Here is a 19,476-nt window from a genome sequence, read left to right as displayed (position 1 = left end):
GAGTTATGAAAGACTGTGACTTTCATCTGAAAGACAACTCTTTCTCTCTCTCACTGGCTTAGTTGAAGCCAAGTGCCATGTGGGAGAGATCCTTGTAGCCAAGAACTGAACACAGTCTCCATTCACCAACCAGCAAGGAATAGAGGTCCTCACTCCAGTGGCCCTCAAGGAACTGAATCCCACCAAGGATCATATGAGTGAAACTGAAAGTGGATTCTTCCCCAATCGAGACCTCAGTTGAGACTTAATGCCAGGTAACCAGTTGAGGAACCCTTGTGAGAACCTAAATGAACAACATTGGAATTCCTGATCCACAGAAACTGTGAGGTAATAAGTTTGTGTCATTTTAAGCGGCTAAAAAGTGAGGTAATGTTACATAACAATGCATATCCAGTACAGATTTATCTAGCACACACCACACACAGATGAGGAAAAGGGATCAAAAGGTGCAGAGAGGTGGATATGTTAGAATACAGTAGTCACAAGCTCAGAAAGGGCAACTGGCTGAATATGATCCCTAGTAAGTCTCAAAGGCACTCTCTTTACTGAGGTAATAAGGAATCATCAGGCATGGGAGTCAGAGGCATCACTGAGAAAATAGTGTCTATTATTCTGAATTCAGAGGTTGTAGTAGGGAATACTATCAGAGAACTGATCTCCCTAGGAAGAATGGGCATGATGTATCTCTGAACAGTGGAGATCAGGTGGCAGCATTTAACTCTAGGAAGTAACAGGAGTATAATGATGTAACGGCCAACAAGGTTGGAATGAAAAAGGGGACAGAATGATACGTGAACCTCAAGGATCTACCTATCAATATGGATAATAGAACATGGTGTCCCCAGAATAGGATACAGGCAACCAAATAGGTTATAGGTATACTGTACCTTAAGCTCTATACCTTAAGTTTTTTAGCTTAACCTCTATAGAACTAGGGAATACATGAACAAAAAGCTGATGTCAGTGGTCCCCCAAAACATATGATCCCTCATGCAGTTTTCAGACCTGAGCCAGTTCTCACACCTAGAATGCATTGACCCATCAATAGAGGCCAGTCACCCAGGCTAAAGAACAACAAGTATTTATAGTAGAAATTTCTTTAAAACTTTCCAAATAATTATATAACCATATACAGGGGAAGCTGCAGTATTCATATATCTGGATGCTGTGGGATATGGGATATGAGATGACCATGAGTGCTAAATATACAAAATGCCAATATACCCCCATTAGAATACAATAATCCATACCGGGATATAGGAGTTACCTACTCATCTTCACTCCCAGTACTCATTTGTGGATTTGTACCTCATTACTCCATAATTGTAGGCTTTGTGCACCAACGGGTCTCAGCTATAAGAGAAGAGTGCTATCTTCAGGGGACATGGTAAAGTTCTTATTGGAATAAAAGTTCTGGCTGTCACCTTATCCCTTTGGGTTTCTAGTGCCAGGAGATCAGCAAGCAGAGAAAGGAGCTATGGAGACCAGGAGGTGATCTAAAAGTAAATCCTTGGTATACATATTTCCAGGATTAACTGTAGATGTGCAAGTAATGTAGCCTGAAGAGGACATAGGAACAATGGACTCAGGGTTCTCAGGGATGGAGATCTAGGTCAATTCCCTGGGCAAGTCAGCTAAAGGAGCAGAGGAACCATACACTTCACTCTCCTCTTCCAAGTTTTTCTCAAAATTGACACAAACCACAAGGAGTGAGATTCATGAAAGAAATTCATAGACATGAACGGACCTAGAGGTAGATACATAATATCCCATAAGATTCCTTCCAAAAATGCCCTGAACCACAAGATACTGCCAGTATGGAATACTAGAGGCACACACTATTTACCCACACTCTTCTGTAGGTATAAGTGTTAAACTAGGTCAAACGGCCACTGAAAGTCAGCCTCCTCTCTCCTTCCTACACTTCAAAAGTTGATCAAAGGTAGTGATAAGTGATGGAGGACTACAAGGGCCCAACTCCCTTGCTCCTAAGAGAAGCAGGTTTGTAAACAGTCCACACCCCTCCTCTCTGGGGTGACAATATGAGGGTAGAATTGAACTGGAACCACATTTTGCATTAGATTCCTTTAGACTCCTATTTTGTTTCCCTCAGTTTCTTACTGATTCCTCCTGGAGCTCTTCCTTATACACCAGTCGTGCAAGATTCTCTTTTTCAGCCTCTGTTTATTGTAATGCCATGTCATAATCAAGCTTGGGACAGTTCCCCCTAAAGAAGCCTCCTTTAGGGAGAAGGTTGTGAAGATGGTGAGCTGTATCACTCATGGGAGTGTGTCCTATCCCTCAGCATATATGATAACATTTAAAACATTGGAGACTGGGATCCCTGGGTGGCGCAGCGGTTTTGGCGCCTGCCTTTGGCCCAGGGCGCGATCCTGGAGACCCGGGATTGAATCCCACGTCAGGCTCCCAGTGCATGGAGCCTGCTTCTCTCTCTGCCTGTGTCTCTGCCTCTCTCTCTGTGTGTGACTATCATAAAAAAAAATAAAATAAAATAAAACGTTGGAGACTAATAGTCTAAAAAAAAGTGTACAAAAAACTGTCAGAAGAAACAGCCCACCATGAAAAGCTTTCATGCTTCAGTGAAAAATAAGTTCAGGAGTTGACTTGTCCCCATTGGTACCACTCATATGGTATGGAAATGTTTTGAAGGCACTGCTACTGAGATTGGGACCACTGGAGTTAGGGTGACCTCAGGAGCAGACTCCGACACAGAGGTTTGAGGACAAGTAGTTTGTTTGGGAGAGCATCTCAAGAAGTGTCACAGGGAATCTGAGAAGTGACCAGGAAAGAGATGGATGTCAATCCAGAATGGTTTCAAGAGCAGGTGACACCCAGAGGTGGCTGGGGTTCAGTCCCACCGAGGACGTGTGGTCTTCTATGCTCCACTTAGAGGAAAGAGACTAGAGCACTTAGCCACCAACTGCTGCCCATTGGCTGAGGACTTCTCCTAGACACTTGCTTTGCCTACCTCTGCCCTGCTGAGAGCTTGCTCCTTCATCTAGACAAAGCCCTCAGCAGAGAGTTCCAGGTACTTGCTGTAAACAACCTCCTTCCAATGTCCTCATGGAGAGTCCTGAGGGGATAGAGGTAGAAATCCTAAAGTCATCTGCCATGGACCCCTCTTTCTGCAGGGAACACCAGAACAGTTGACTGCTAAGGATAACAATTCAGGAAGGAAAAATAATGAGACGCGAAGGCTTTTGATATGTATGCCTGGAAAATTAAGATTTATTCAAGATATAGGAACATCTCCATATGAAACAATCTGGCCAGAAACAAAAATGTGATTGGGATGACATGTTGGTTGACAGATTTCAGAGAAAACTCAAGCTTTGTATTCCTTTGGGAGGGAGCTAGTAAGAAGGGAGGTGAGGAGGAGGGCATTGGTGATGGGGGAGTGAGTATATATGGAGGCCAACTCAGTTGAAAAGTCCCTTGGAACGGAGGATTGAGGGTTGGCCTCTCATGCTTCAGCTCTTAGTTGGACTATATCAAGAAGACTGGTTGATGAAAGACAGTGGGATGCTGGCCAAGATACTCAGCAGCAAGGACCCCCCAGAGCAGGTTGGGCAGCAGCAGGTGGTCTAGCAACAGCTTGGGCGGCAGAAGCTGGACACACAGCAGCTGGGGCGGCAGCAGGTGGTCCTGCAGCAGGTAGTCTGGCAGCAGGTGGGGCGGCAGCAGCTAGAGATGCAGCAGCTGGGCCTGCAACAGCTGGAGCCACAGCCACTGGAACCACAGCAGGAGGGGCGGCAGCAGCTGGGCACACAGCAGCTGGGGCGGCAGCAGGTGGTCCTGCAGCAGGTGGTCTGGCAGCAGGTGGGGCGGCAGCAGCTAGAGATGCAGCAGCTGGGCCTGCAGCAGCTGGAGCCACAGCCGCTGGAACCACAGCAGGAGGGGCGGCAGCAGCTGGACACACAGCAGCTGGGGCGGCAGCAGGTCTCCTGGCCACAGCCCTGCTCAGAGCAGACGGAGCCACAACAGGAGTTGACCATGGTGTCAGAAGGTGGAGGTTCTGGGTGTGTTTTTCAGGGGAGTGAAGGTCTTAAGTTTGGGAGTCTCATTGTGCCATGGCCTCTTATATACTACCTGAAGACAGTGACTTGCCAACACGTCTTCCTTATTTTTGTTTTCCTACTATTTAAGTAATTGTCAGATTATACAATAATGTTTGTCTGTAATTGTTGTATTCATGGAAACTAATTTTCTTTTCTAGATGTGATACATTTAACTGGTCTACTTTTCCCCCTGACTCACACCCCTGGCATCTTCTGAACCACTCTCATCTTCCTCCACAGAGGGCTGTCAAGTGATAGGCGGCATTTGCAATTTTATTTCTTTCTGTCCCCTCCTGTATCCTATAGCAGGATGGGATTAGGGCCAACAGATTTCTGGTCATGCATTTCTTCCAACGACCAGTGGGGAGGACATCCCATGTGCATAGTGTGGCATGTGGGAAGTGGCAGGAGACAAGAGGAAAAGACTCTATTGTGGGTCATTGTTGAGCAATGGGGAAGGAGATAGTTGTGTTTGTGTGTGTGTGTGTGTGTGTGTGTGTGTGTGATGCTGCTCATCTCTGCCACTGGAATGGGTTTTCCTCAACGTTTCTAACCCCCGGTGATGTTCTCTCCCTAGAACTGTGGCAGGCATATTACCTATATGGTTCCTGTCACTGCCCTGATTCAGGGTTTAGTGGCTGTTAGTTTTGCTGTCATATATTTTTGTATTGCATCTCTCTGGATGGTCTTTTGATCCTGAAAATTTTAGTCTCTTTCTTTTTTTCTTGCCTCATTCTTAATTAAAAATACTCTTCAATGGAGCAAAAAGAAAATGTTGAATAATCAGAATGTGCCTCTCCTTAGAACTTACCTCCAGAGCTGGGAAATTAGTAGCACATGTTTTTTTATATATATTTATTTTTTATCGATGTTCAATTTGCCAACATATAGAAAACACCCAGTGCTCATCCTGTCAAGTGCCCACCTCAGTGCCCATCACACAGTCACCCCCATACCCCGCCCACCTCCCCTTCCACCACCCCTAGTTCGTTTCTCAGAGTTAGGAGTCTCTCATGTTCTGTCATCCTCACTGATATTTCCCACTCATTCTTTTCTCCTTTCCCCTTTATTCCCTTTCACTATTTTTTTTATTCCCCAAATGAATGAGAACATACAATGTTTGTCCTTCTCCGATTGACTTATTTCACTCAGCATAATACCCTCCAGGTCCATCCACGTCGAAGCAAATGGGGGGTATTTGTCGTTTCTGATGGCTGAGTAATATTCCATTGTATACATAGACCACATCTTCTTTATCCATTTATCTTTCGATGGACACCAAGGCTCCTTCCACAGTTTGGCTATTGTGGACATTACTGCTAGAAACATCGGGGTGCAGGTGTCCCAGCATTTCATTGCATCTGCATCTTTGGGGTAAATCTCCAGCAGTGCAATTGCTGGGTCATAGGGCAGATCTATTTTTAACTCTTTGAGGAACCTCCACACAGTTTTCCAGAGTGGCTGCACCATTTCACATTCACACCAACAGCGCAGGAGGGTTCCCCTTTCTCCACATCCTCTCCAACATTTGTTGTTTCCTGCCTTGTTAATTTTCCCCATTCTCTCTAGTGTGAGGTGGTATCCCATTGTGGTTTTGATTTGTATTTCCCTGATGGCAAGTGATGCGGAGCATTTTCTCATGTGCTTATTGGCTATGTCTATGTCTTCTCTGTGAGATTTCTGTTCATGTCTTTTGCCCATTTCATGATTGGATTGTTTGTTTCTTTGGTGTTGAGTTTACTAAGTTCTTTATAGATCTTGGAAACTAGCCTTTTATCTGATACGCCATTTGCAAATATCTTCTCCCATTCTGTAGGTTGTCTTTGAGTTTTGTTGACTGTATCCTTTGCTGTGCAAAAGCTTCTTATCTTGATGAAGTCCCAATAGTTCATTTTTGTTTTTGTTTCTCTTGCCTTCATGGATGTATCTTGCAAGAAGTTACTGTGGCCAAGTTCAAAAACGGTGTTGGCTGTGTTCTCCTCTAGGATTTTGATGGAATCTTGTCTCACATTTAGATCTTTCATCCATTTTGAGTTTATCTTTGTGTATGGTGCAAGAGAGTGGTCTAGTTTCATTCTTCTGCACGTGGCTGTCCAATTTTCCCAGCACCATTTATTGAAGAGAATTTCTTCTAGTGGATAGTCTTTCCTCGTTTGTCGAATATTAGTTGACCATAAAGTTGAGCGTCCACTTCTGGATTCTCTATTCTGTTCCATTGATGTATGTGTCTGTTTCTGTGCCAGTACCACACTGTCTTGATGACCACAGCTTTGTAGTACAACCTGAAGTCTGGCATTGTGATGTCCCCGCTATGGTTTTGTGTTTTAAAATTCCACTGGCTATTTGGGGTCTTTTCTGATTCCATACAAATCTTAAAATAATTTGTTCCAACTCTCTGAAGAAAATCCATGGTATTTTGATAGGGATTGCATTAAACGTGTAAATTGCCCTGGGTAGCATTGACATTTTCACTATATTAATTCTTCCAATCCATGAGCATGGAATATTTTTCCATCTCTTTGTGTCTTCCTCAAATTCTTTCAGAAGTGTTCTATAGTTTTTAGGGTATAGATCCTTTACCTCTTTGGTTAGGTTTATTCCTAGGTATCTTATGCTTTTGGGTGCAATTATAAATGGGATTGACTCCTTAATTTCTCTTTCTTCAGTCTCATTGTTAGTGTATAGACTGCCACTGACTTCGGGGCATTGATTTTGTGTTCTGCCACACTGCCAAATTGCTGTATGAGTTCTAGCAATCTTGGGGTGGAGTCTTTATGGTTTTCTATGTAGAGTATCATGTCATCGGTGAAGAGGGAATTTGACTCTTCTTTGCCAGTTTGAATGCCTTTTATTTCTTTTTGTTTTTTGATCCCTTTGAAATGTGAATGGCTCTTAGTCAATGTAACTTCTTTTAGTTGCTATTTCTCCACATTCTCCACTCATGATAGTGCAAGTTGAGCATGCGGCAAATCATCCAAAGGGCTTATTAAATATGTTTGGGACAAATCCTAGAGGTTCTGATTACACGAGGAGCCTGAGGCTTGGCATTTCTAGCAAGTACCCTGATGATGTTGATACCGAAGGCCCAAGGACTACCCTTAGATACCTGTTCCTTCATTCTGTTTATTCAAGCTTTGAGGAACTGCCTCTGTCAAGTTCCTCCATGTTCTTTCAGGTTACTGGAAGCACCTGTGCCACACACACAGATATACAAACAATGGCAACATGCTATGGAAAGAATCATCAAAGGAGCTCATGGTAGTGTAATTTATTTTTTATTTTTATTTTTTTATGAATTTAATTTTTATTGGTGTTCAACTTGCTACCATATAGAATAACCCCCAGTGCTTATCCCATCAAGTGCCCCCCTCAGTGCCCGTCACCAAGTCACCCCCACCCCTTGCCCACCTCCCCTTCCACCACCCCTAGTTCGTTTCCCAGAGTTAGGAGTCTCTCATGTTCTGTCTCCCTCTCTGACATTTCCCACTCATTTTTTCCTTTCCCCTTATTCCCTTCCACTATTTTTTATATTCCCCAAATGAATGAGACCATATAATGTTTGTCCTTCTCCGATTGACTTATTTCACTCAGCATAATACCCTCTAGTTCCATCAACGCTGAAGCAAATGGTGGGTATTTGTCATTTCTAATGGCTGAGTAATATTCCATTGTATACATAGACCACATCTTTATTCATTCATCTTTCAATGGACACTGAGGCTCCTTCCACAGTTTGGCTATTGTGGACATTGCTGCTATAAACATTGGAGTGCAGGTGTCCCGGCGTTTCCCGGGTCGTAGCGCAGGTCTATTTTTAACTCTAGCTAGTAAGAAGGGAGGTGAGGAGGAGGGCATTGGTGATGGGGAAGTGAGTATATTTGCAGGCCAACTCAGTTGAAAAATCCCTCAGAACGGAGGTTTGAGGGTTGGCCTCTCATGCTTCAGCTTTTAGTTGGACTATATCAAGAAGACTGGTTGATGAAAGACAGTGGGATGCTGGCCAAGATATTCAGCAGCAAGACCCCCCAGAGCAGGTTGGGCAGCAGCAGGTAGTCTAGCAACAGCTGGGGCAGCAGCAGCTGGAGCCACAGCCACTGGAACCACCCCAGGAGGGGCAGCAGCAGCTGGACACACAGCAGCTGGGGTGGCAGCAGGTGGTCCTGCAGCAGGTGGTCTGGCAGCAGGTGGGTTGGCAGCAGGTCTCTTGGCCACAGCCCTCGTCAGGGCAGACAGATCCACAACTGGAGCTGTCATGGTGTCAGAGAGTGGAGGTTCTGGGGTGCTTACCCAAAGGTGGGTTTGGAAGTTTGGAAATCTCTTTGCCCAAGTCCCTTTTTAAACCTTGCTTCTTGTCCGGTGTTAACACATGCAGTACTCTTTCATTTTCTTTGTCTAATAAATTGGCAATATCGAATTACCGAAGTTTGTTTCCAGGCTAAACTTTTCATTATGAATGGAAGCATCAGTTTCTTTTCTTAGTATATGATTCATCTTGTTAGTTCATTCTGAATCATCCCTAAGTGTCTGTCTTTCTTTCCTACTCTGAGAAAGTTGTCACCTGATTTCTGCCTGTGTTAGTATAACACACACACACACACACACACACACACACACACACCATATATGTATCTCTCAATGGATGAAAGATCTAAATGTGAGACAAGATTCCATCAAAATCCTAGAGGAGAACACAGCCAACACCGTTTTTGAACTTGGCCACAGTAACTTCTTGCAAGATACATCGACGAAGGCAAAAGAAACAAAAGCAAAAATGAACTATTGGGACTTCATCAAGATAAGAAGCTTTTGCACAGCAAAGGATACAGTCAACAAAACTCAAAGACAACCTACAGAATGGGAGAAGATATTTGCAAATGACGTATCAGATAAAAGGCTAGTTTCCAAGATCTATAAAGAACTTAGTAAACTCAACACCAAAGAAACAAACAATCCAATTATGAAATGGGTAAAAGACATGAACAGAAATCTCACAGAGGAAGACATAGACATGGCCAACATGCACATGAGAAAATGCTCCACATCACTTGCCATCAGGGAAATACCAATCAAAACCACAATGAGATACCACCTCACACCAGTGAGAATGGGGAAAATTAACAAGGCAGGAAACCACAAATGTTGGAGAGGATGAGGAGAAAAGGGAACCCTCTTACACTGTTGGTATGAATGTGAAATGGTGCAGCCACTCTGGAAAACTGAGGAACTGAGGTTCCTCAAAGAGTTAAAAATAGACCTGCCCTACGACTCAGCAATTGCACTGCTGGGGATTTACCCCAAAGATTCAGATGCAAAGAAACGCCGGGACACCTGCACCCCGATGTTTCTAGCAGCAATGTCCACAATAACCAAACTGTGGAAGGAGCCTCGGTGTCCATCGAAAGATAAATGGATAAAGAAGATGTGGTTTATGTATACAATGAAATATTACTCAGCCATCAGAAATGACAAATACCCGCCATTTGCTTCGATGTGGATGGAACTGGAGGGTATTATGCTGAGTGAAGTAAGTCAATCAGAGAAGGACAAACATTGTATGTTCTCATTCATTTGGGGAATATAAATAATAGTGAAAGGGAATATAAGGGAAGGGAGAAGAAATGTGTGGGAGATATCAGAAAGGGAGACAGAACATAAAGACTCCTAACTCTGGGAAACGAGCTAGGGGAGGTGGAAGGGGAGGAGGGCGGAGGGTGGTGGTGACTGGGTGACGGGCACTGAGGGGGGCACTTGACAGGATGAGCATTGGGTGTTATTCTGTATGTTGGTAAATTGAACACCAATAAAAAATAAATTTATTATAAAAAAACGTATACCATATATGTAGGCATATGTGTTAGTCTGATTTTGCTTAGCGCACCATGTGTAGCCTTGGTTGATACTGGTTCTTATGGGTCCAGATTCTTTTTGGTGACCTGGGAATGTAAGAGTGCATTTCATTCTGGCAGCTCATTTATTTGGGTCATTTGGGCAGGGACGTTTTGAATGTGAAATAAGGGATCATTTGTGTGAGAATAATACTCTTAGGACACACGCCCTCCCCAATGTGATTTATAACCCCCTATCTAGACCTTCTGGTGGGAAACAAATAACAGTTCTAAGGAGTAAAACTAGGTCACAAATTTTTATGTGTCATGTTTTCCTTCATGTTTACTGAAAATACAAAAAAAAGCACATAGGTTTAATATATACATTTTGTGGAGTTTGGATATATGCATACACCCATTATAGCAACACCACAATTGGGGTAATAAATATTACCGTCATCTCCAAAATATTTTTTTGTCATCTTGTTCTGTGTGTTGTATGTGGTAAGAACACTTAGCATGAGATGTATCCTGTTAAGTTTTTTAATGCACCATATTGTGTTCTTAACTATAGGTGCTTTGTTGTTCTGTAGATCTCTAAAATTTACTGATCCTGTATAACTCTTTATTTATAGAGCAACTACCCATTTTCTCCTTCCCCCTGGAAGCCACAATTTTATTCTCTGCTCCTATGAACTTGACTATTTTAGATATCTCACAGAAGTGCAATTATGTAGTATTTATTGTCCTTCTGTGATTTACTTCACTTAGCCTAGTGCTTCTAAGTACATCCATATTGTTGCCAATCATAGGACTTCCTTCACTTTTAAAGCTCTGCAATATTTCATTGTGTGGATATATCACATTTTTAAAATCTACTTGTCAGTCGACATGTAGGCTGCAATATTGCAGCTATTGTGAATAATGTTGTAATAAACATGAGAGTGCAGTTATCTACTTAAGAGCCTGATTTCATTTCTTTTAGCTATATACCCAAAATAGGATTGCTGGCTTGTACAGTAGGTCTATTTTTCATTTTTTAGGGACTTTCCTACTGTTTTCCATTGTAGCTGCATCATTTTACATCTCTGCCAACAGTGTACAAGGATTGTAATTTCTCCACATCCTTGCCAGTACTTGCTGTTTTGTGGGATTTTATTGATGTGAGGTGGTATTTCATTTTTCTCCAGAAACAAACCCCCAGAACTCAGTTTTAGGGCTTTTGGGAGGAGTTGGCTGCAGAGATAGTTAGAAACTCTCTATCCAGCTGTATCATAAGGTTTAGGTCCCTCAATGTCTGCTCTGTTGGGCTGATTTTCCTTCTCACTTTGAGTTCTTGTCTTTCTGGCTTTATCAGGGCATATTGACTGATTTTTATTTCCAATGTTTACCTGTAAACCGAAGTTAAATTGCATAGTGTCTTTGCATTTTACTCTAGTTTACACCTTACCATCTTGCTATCTCTTTAAATTGTTGGGCTCTGAAGATGCCAGGTGTTCTTCTGCTTCATTATTCAAGTTGTTGATCAGATTTCACTCTCTAGGTCTTTATTTCCAAGAAAGGAGATAGAAGATGAATATACAGGTTAAACAACATCAGCCTTTATATAGTGGAGTTGGAGTAAAACTTGAAAGAGTAAAAATTTCTCAACCAAAAGATTAGCCAACTAGTGTTTCAAAAAAAAAATGAGCTGGTACTGCCAATTCACCAATTGACTCTTTAAATACATTTTCCCCTTGGGGATCATGGGAGCCCAGGGAAGGATGAGAACCCTGGAAAATCCTATTTTTGAATTACGTTCTTCCAAATATGTGTCATTTTCAACTTTAGGATGGTTTTTGAGTAGTCATTACTTTCCTTGGACTAGTCTTTCTGAAAACAGAACCATGGACATCTCAACTTTTTTGAGAGTCTTTACATACAGTATGTTCATCAAAACATTGGGAGCCTATTTGGGGGAGATTGTATATATTTAATGCTAGAATCATGGTTCCAAATGATTTACGCATCCTTTCACAAGAAACTACTCTAACAAGATGAAATCTCAGAACTTTTCTTAGATCTCAAAGAGTAGGTACCAATGCAACATGGCACATGAGATTGGGGAGGAGTAGGTATAGCTAAACTTCTTGAGAGATTTATATGAACTATCTACACATCCTAAGGTTGTATTTACCCTCAGTACCTCTTCCCTGGGTATAATATTATTACCAAAATGAGCTATGTTACTCTTGGTGTTTGGTGGCAAAAGAGATTAAGAACTGCTAGTTTCCAAATAGCCACCAGACAGCTATAAGAATAGATTGAAGCAGTTTGTAATGACAAAGACATAGGAGTTTACATAATAGTAACCTCAGTACAAGTCCACACTTAGTGCCATTAATTTCTGAATGCAAACATTGATACATTAACACAAGTGTGGTATTTAAAAAGGAAGAAGACAGCACTGGGTGTTATTCTATATGTTGGCAAATTGAACACCAATAAAAAATAAATTTATAAAAAAATAAATATAAATTAAACAAATAAAAAGGAAGAAGACACCATTTCACTCTTCTCTGAGCATTCAGAACACATCTCAAAATGTGTTCAATTCTGGACTACATTAGAAGAATATAGACAAGTTGCAGTATATTAAAAGCAAAACTTCTAGGATGGTGACATCCTGATCAATGAAGAACAGATGAAAAGACTTGAGAAAATTAACCTAAAGAAAAATTGAGCAAAGCCATGGCTATGCAACATAGAGGAGCTGTATGTCAGAGATTGGATTTGCCCCAAATGGATGTCATGGCCTGATACAGGATAAGTGGATGGCTCATAGGGAAAATTTTTTTTTTACTCACCATAAAGTTTTATGGAATGGCTTCCTCCATACATAGTGGAGAGACTTAAGTGTAAGCTGGTATTGTAGAGGAAGACTCATGAACCAAATGGAAGAAGTTGGATGAAATGACTTCAAGGATTCCTTTCTACCATAAAGGACTTATAAATCTGATCAATCAGATTCCTTATAATGCTTCTTTGTTCCTAGCCATTATGTTCTGGCCCTAATTTCCAGGTTGACACAGCCAAGATAAGAGCCTAGGCTCCTGATTCAACCTCTACTTAAAGGTTTGAGTGGTGTTCTGAGTCAACATCATATATAACTCAGATGATCCCAGACACAATCTTCTATTGGAAAGATCCTTAGTCTTTTCTTTTTTCACAGGAAGGTGAGGGAACACAAGCAGTTTCCAAGTTGTTGTGGAGGCAAAGGCCCTAGAGGTTTTCGTTATGGAGTATGAGAAGAACCCTAGGATTTCCATAAGACCTTGTATTTTTGGAAAAGAATGTCCCTGAGAAACTCTGATGACTGGGGCCTACTGATAACTCAGTAGAGATCATTTTTATTTATATAAATTGGTTTATTTTTTCCCTTTATTGTGTGTGTGCTTAGCATAAGCTTAAACTTATGTTTGAAAAATCCCTCATTGAAAATCCCTCTAGTACTTTAACAGTTTCCTTATACTGAGTTTTTCATTCAAATGGAATTTTAGTTTAATAAATGAAGTTGTGGGCAGCCTGAGTGGCTCAGCGGTTTAGCACCACCTTCGGCCCAGGGCATGATCCTGGAGACCCGAGATAGAGTCCCACATCGGGCTCTCTGCATGGAACCTGCTTCTTCCTCTGCCTGTGTCTCTGCCTCTCTCTGTCTCTCTCTGTGTCTCTCATGAATAAATAAATAAAACCTTTTTTAAAAAATGAAGTTGTATCTCTTTCTCTTATTCTTTCTTTATTCAGAAATTGACTAGCTGTCCTATACCAAAAGATCTTTTCCTTTCAACTGATACATAAACTGTCCAAAAAAGATGATGTTGAAATTCTCAGAAGAGTGATTCTCTTGCAAAAACACTAGAATATCAGAACACTTTAGTCCTAGAAAATGGGTATATGATGCAAGTTTTAAAACATATAAGGAATGAGAGATAAAGAAAATAAATAAAGACAAATTTACTAAATCCAAGAGTATTAGAATTATTATGTCTTACAACTGAAAGGTGGCAGTGTTTGCCTGCAAGCAGGAAACCTCAATAAATTTCTCCAAATACATGGATACATACATCTGAACTTGAAACATCGCAATGTCCTTCAACAGGTGAATAACTAACTGAACCAATCAACCTGTGATACATCCATACTGTGGAATACTACTCAGTAATAAAAAGAATCAGTTATTGATACACTCAACAACTCGCATGATTTCAAGAGAATGATGATGAGTGTAAAAAGCCAATCACCAAAGGTTATACACTGTAAGATTCCATTTGTTGAAATACTTGAAATAAAATTATAGAGCTGGAGAACAGAATAGTGGTTGCCATGGGTTACAGAGGCTAGAGGGAGTGAGTGTGGCTATAAAGGCATAATATGTAAAAAAGGGGATACTATGAAGAACGTTTATGAAGCAGAACAGTTTTGCTTCTTGACAGCAATGCTGGTAACACAAATCTATACTCATGATAAAAATGCATAGAACTACACACATACACAAGTACACAGAAAATTGATAAAATCTGAACAAGTTCCATAGGTTGTACTACTGTCCATTTCTGAGTTTTGATATGTACTGTAATTTTTTAAAGATTATTTATTTATTTATTTATTTATTTATTTATTTATTTATTTATTCATGAGAGACATAGAAGGAGAGAGAGACAGAGACACAGGCAGAGGGAGAAGCAGGTTCCAAGCAGGGAGCCCGACGTGGGACTCAACCCCGGGTCTCCAGGATCACGCCCCAGGCTGACGGCGGCGCTAAACTGCGGAGCCACCGGGGCTGCCCAATATGTACTGTAATTATATTAGAAGTGACCATTGGAGGAAATTGGGTGGAAGGTATCCAGGACTTTGCTGTACTCTTTTTTCAACTTCCCATGAATCTATAGTTATTTCAAAATAAAATATAAAATAAGGCCAACTGGAGGTAAAGGGAAACATGCTTTTATTGTTTACCATGCACCTTTATCTCAATGAATCATTATCACAACTTTATTTTCCACTTCAATCAAATTTGTATTTGAGAAATGAAGAGATCATTGTAGATATGAGGTAAAATTGGAAGATTCTAGTCTGTTGCCTTGAAGTTAGACACATACAAGTTTTAAAAATGTATTTTTATTTTTTTGTAAAGTGTAAGAACATTTAACATAAGATATACTTTCTTAGGAAATTTAAAGTATATAAAACAGTATTGTTAGCTCCAAGTACTACACTATATATTAGATCTCCAGAACTTATTTATCTTGCATGACTGAAACTGTACTCTTTGACCAATATCTTCCTGTTTCCTCCTTCCCTTAACTCCTGGCATCACCATTCCACCCCCTGCTTCTATGAGTTTGATTATTTTAGATTCTACATGTAAGTAAGATCATGCAGTATTCGTTTTTCTGTGTCTAGCTTATTTCACTTAAGGTCCTCTAAGTCCATCCATAATGCAAATGGCAGAATCTTTCTTTCTATCATATTCCATTGTATATATACACCACATTTTCTTTATACATTCATCTGGCAATAAACACTTTGTTTCTGTATCTGGGCTATTAGTAATGTTGCCATAAATGTGGGAGTGCAGGTATCCTTTGAGATCCTGATTTCAATTACTTTGGATAAATACCCAGAAACGGATGCTATGGTAGTTCTATCTTTAATGTTTGAGGAACCTTCATACTGTTTTCCATTATAGCTGTACCAATTTAACATTCCCGGCAACAATATACCAGAGTTCCCTTTTCTCAACATGCCCATCAACATTAGTCTTTTTTTAAATAACAGCCATACTAATTAAGTATCAGGTGATATCTCATTATGATTTTGATTTGCATTTCCCTGATGATTAATAGTGTATGTTAATTTTAATAGGTGTATATTGTGATCCTTTCTTTAGAGAAAAACAATCCTAGGTTGTGAGTTTAAGTAACATGTCCAAGATCACAGCTGGTATGTGGGTGGTACAGTCAGAATTCAGACCTAAGTCTAATTCTTAAGTTTATGGGCTACCCTCTACACTGTACTCCCTTTATTTAAATTGGTTTAAGGACAGCCCCGGTGGCTCAGCAGTTTAGTGCCACCTTCAGCCCAGGGTGTGATCCTGGAGACCCAGGATCGAGTCCCACGTCCAGCTCCCTGCATGGAGCCTGCTTCTCCCTCTGCCTGTGTCTCTGTCTCTCTCTCTCTGTGTGTGTCTCTCATGAATAAATAAATAAAATCTTTTTAATTTTTTTTTAAAATAAAATAAATTGGTTTAAGTCAATTCAATTGAATTATAGTTTACTAAGGGCTCTCTTTTTTGGTAGCAGTTGTAATCTATAACTCTCATATTATACATTTTAGGGTCAGAAATACCTCCCTTTAAGCCTTTTCTTGTTTCTGCTGAGACTGAATTATGGTCTAGATAAAAATCTCATTGGTAAGTGCCAATTTAATTTTTCTCTTGTAGGGTTCCCTGAGAACATGTACTAATGTGTTGCATGAAAAAGACAGCAATATGCATTGAACATTTCATTAATAAGAAATAATGAGAGATGAGCAATATTAGCACCTTCCAATGCTAAAAAGTTTTATTTGGGAATCTCAAGAAATTCCACACAATGGGTGCTTGGGTAGTTCACATACACAAAAATCTCAGAAGAATGTAATCTTAACCTGGGAATTATGATCAGTTGTTGGCAAAAATGATTGTGGGCACAGACAGAATCCTCAAGACACTCAGACTGTGTTCTCATCCCATTACCTGGACTTGAAAATATTGGTAGATTTCCTGTTTTTAAAGAACAAACATATATCTGGAATGGATATAGACCTTCAGGAATCACCACTGGAATTGATAACAGAGCTCTTACATGTAAAAAATTTATACTTATATACAAAAAGAATATACAGTGTAGCCCCAATATGTAAAAAAAAAATAAAATGAAATAGGGCAGCCCGGCAGTTTAGCGCTGCCTTCAGCCCAGGACCTGATCCTGGAGACCCAGAATCGAGTCTCACATCAGGTTCCCTACATGAAGCCTGCTTCTCCCTCTGCCCTGTCTCTGCCTCTCTCTCTGTGTCCCTCATGAATAAATAAATAAAATCTTTTAAAAATGAAATAATTACAAATATTATATTGACATTTAATTATAAAAATTAAAAATATTGACATATTAATAGTAATTATTTCTGTTTGATGGACTTATATAAACTGTTATTTTTCTTTTTAACACTTTTATCTTCTCTTTCTTGATGACTTGTTTTTCTTTTGTAAACAAAAAAAAAGAATTAAGAAAACTTTGTCATATAACTATACCACTATTTAGAAATCTCTAATGTGACCCTCTGGGGCTGGGGGCTGGAAGGTAGCAGACAAGGATGGTACTGTCAGTGAGAAAGAATTTCCTTTTCCCTTTAAGGTCCTTCTAGCTGGAATTAGAAACAAACTGATGTGAAACAGATTAACAGAAGAAAATAAATTTTAGTAGCATACATTGGGGGAATCCACACACACATTGAAATTCCAAGGACCATAAAATAACGTGATGTTTATGTGAGCTAAGGAGAAGGATGGGGGTCTGAGGACCATAAGGAGAGACAGACCACTAGCCGGAAGGTGAGAGGAGATGTTTAGAAAACAAAGGTTGCCCTATTATGTAGATAAATTTCTTAGGTGAAGAGGAATCACCATTAATAGCTTTCTTTCTGGTACAAAGAGACAATTGAAAGGAAGATAAAGAACTTTTCCCAAATTTGCTGGGTTTTGATTGCCTTTAACTGAAACTAATGTTCATGCCAAAATGGCCCATTTTGGGGCAGCCGGCTCTTGGCATCTGTACTTCTCAGCATTGTTCAAGTCTCAGCTCAAATCATCTCCTCCACAGAAGCCACCCCCAACCTCACAGTCTCAAGAATGTCCCAATCTCTTCTCTCTTATCATACTGTACTCTTTGTTTTTTAATTGTCTTCCTAGCACTTATTTTTATTTGAAATCACCATGTTCATTCTTGTGCATATTGTGTTGTCCTTTTAGAATGTCAGCTCCTGGTGTTACATGCTCATTTGTTTGAACAGTACATGGTATATAGTAAGCCTTCAGTAAGTACTTATTGAGTGAATGAATAAGTTTAGCACATGATTACATGGGAATGGGGCCATGGTATGTTTGTATACATATTCAGACATAGAAATATTCGTGTAAACATGGGAAAAGGTCAGGAAAAATATCTATTAACTTAATTTAGGGATAGGAGGAAAGTCATTAGGGAGACTTTTACTTAGTACTTTATAATATTTTTGAATGTTGGGATTATTGTAGATACTTTTGTCTTCTTCCCAATATGTTTCAAATAAAATCAAGTTTTAAAACAAACAGGAGATTTGGCTTAGCCAAGAAACATAGCTTATGAACTATGGTTTCTTGTTATGACCTCTGCCAGATTTTGTCTGACACTGCCAGGCTTGGGGCAAGGCCTCACAATAAAAGGCTGTTGACTCCCTGGTACCCTTAGGATGTATGGCAAACTTCTTAACATGGCCTCAACACCCTTCACATACCTACTTTTCCAACCCCATCTCTAGTCACTCTCTCATTGTCCTCATTGCCCTAAGCTCTAGTCCACAGTTTTCAGATTCCACCCTTTGCAGTTCTATCCCACGCCCTGGAAAACCTACTCCTTATTTTCTACCTAGCAAGAACCTAGCTCAGATGCCACTCTCTGATACCTTCTCTTATTCCTTCAAACAGTTATTTGATGTTAGTCCCCTGCATTCCCATAGAGCACCATACATCTCGGCTATGGAGCTACAACCATGTTGTTCTTCTTTGAATCCTCCACATCCGGCAAAGTCCATGGCACATAGTAGATACTCAATAAAAGTGTCTGGAGCTTAAGAAAATGTTTAAATAATGTTAGAAATCTTTAAAAGATTTAAAAGTATATTTAAATCTAAGTTATAAAATGTCTCCATAGAAAAAATATAATGAAATTTCACTAATTCAAAAACAAGAAGGTGAACTGGCCTAATTTGTTTGGCTAGGCCTCTTAAAAATATTGCCTTTTAGCTTCCTTCCAACACATTTAAAGCATAATTAAGAATCATAACTAAAGAATGCTTCTAAGTGATAAGTTCAAGGCATAGGTACAGAATAATACCTGATTCACTTGCAATTAGTGTTAAGTAGGTCCACTTTGAGTTAAATATAACTTCTGTAATTATATTCACCATCTCAATTTGCCTTACAAACAATAATTTTATGGAAGATGCCAAATTTCATGTGGGTGCAGGCCAGGAAAAATTACCCTACACATGTCCCTGATGGAATGTGTCCAAATTAATGATATTTTATTGTGCAAATGTCATAGCAAGAGATTTAAAGGATGTAGGAGACATTCAGGACATTGTCCTAATACTTTTCTGAGGGATGGTTCAGGTAATATGTCAGCCAACTGATGGATTATTGCCCCAATACATGACACTCCCAGGAATGTATAATGTCCTTAGAATTGAATTACTGTCCTGAGAGTGAAAGTGAGTCACTGATTTCACAGTCTTTA

The 19,476-nt window shown here is 40.1% G+C and overlaps 1 protein-coding gene across 1 annotated transcript; it reads right to left on the bottom strand.

The window, feature by feature from the left end:
- Positions 1 to 3,227: 3,227 nt before the first annotated feature.
- On the bottom strand, positions 3,228 to 4,089 carry LOC129504526 (keratin-associated protein 4-4-like). Its single transcript, XM_055317249.1, has one exon. It carries the CDS (start codon positions 4,014 to 4,016, stop codon positions 3,606 to 3,608), a length of 411 nt encoding a protein of 136 aa, XP_055173224.1. The 5' UTR covers positions 4,017 to 4,089; the 3' UTR covers positions 3,228 to 3,605.
- Between the last annotated feature and the right edge of the window lie 15,387 nt (positions 4,090 to 19,476).

The sequence above is a fragment of the Nyctereutes procyonoides genome, unplaced genomic scaffold (genome assembly GCF_905146905.1).
Source record: "Nyctereutes procyonoides isolate TBG_1078 unplaced genomic scaffold, NYPRO_anot_genome, whole genome shotgun sequence".
Classification (NCBI taxonomy): domain Eukaryota; kingdom Metazoa; phylum Chordata; class Mammalia; order Carnivora; family Canidae; genus Nyctereutes; species Nyctereutes procyonoides.
The sequence above is the reverse complement of the archived record's forward strand: the minus strand, read 5'-3'. Positions and strand labels throughout refer to the sequence as shown.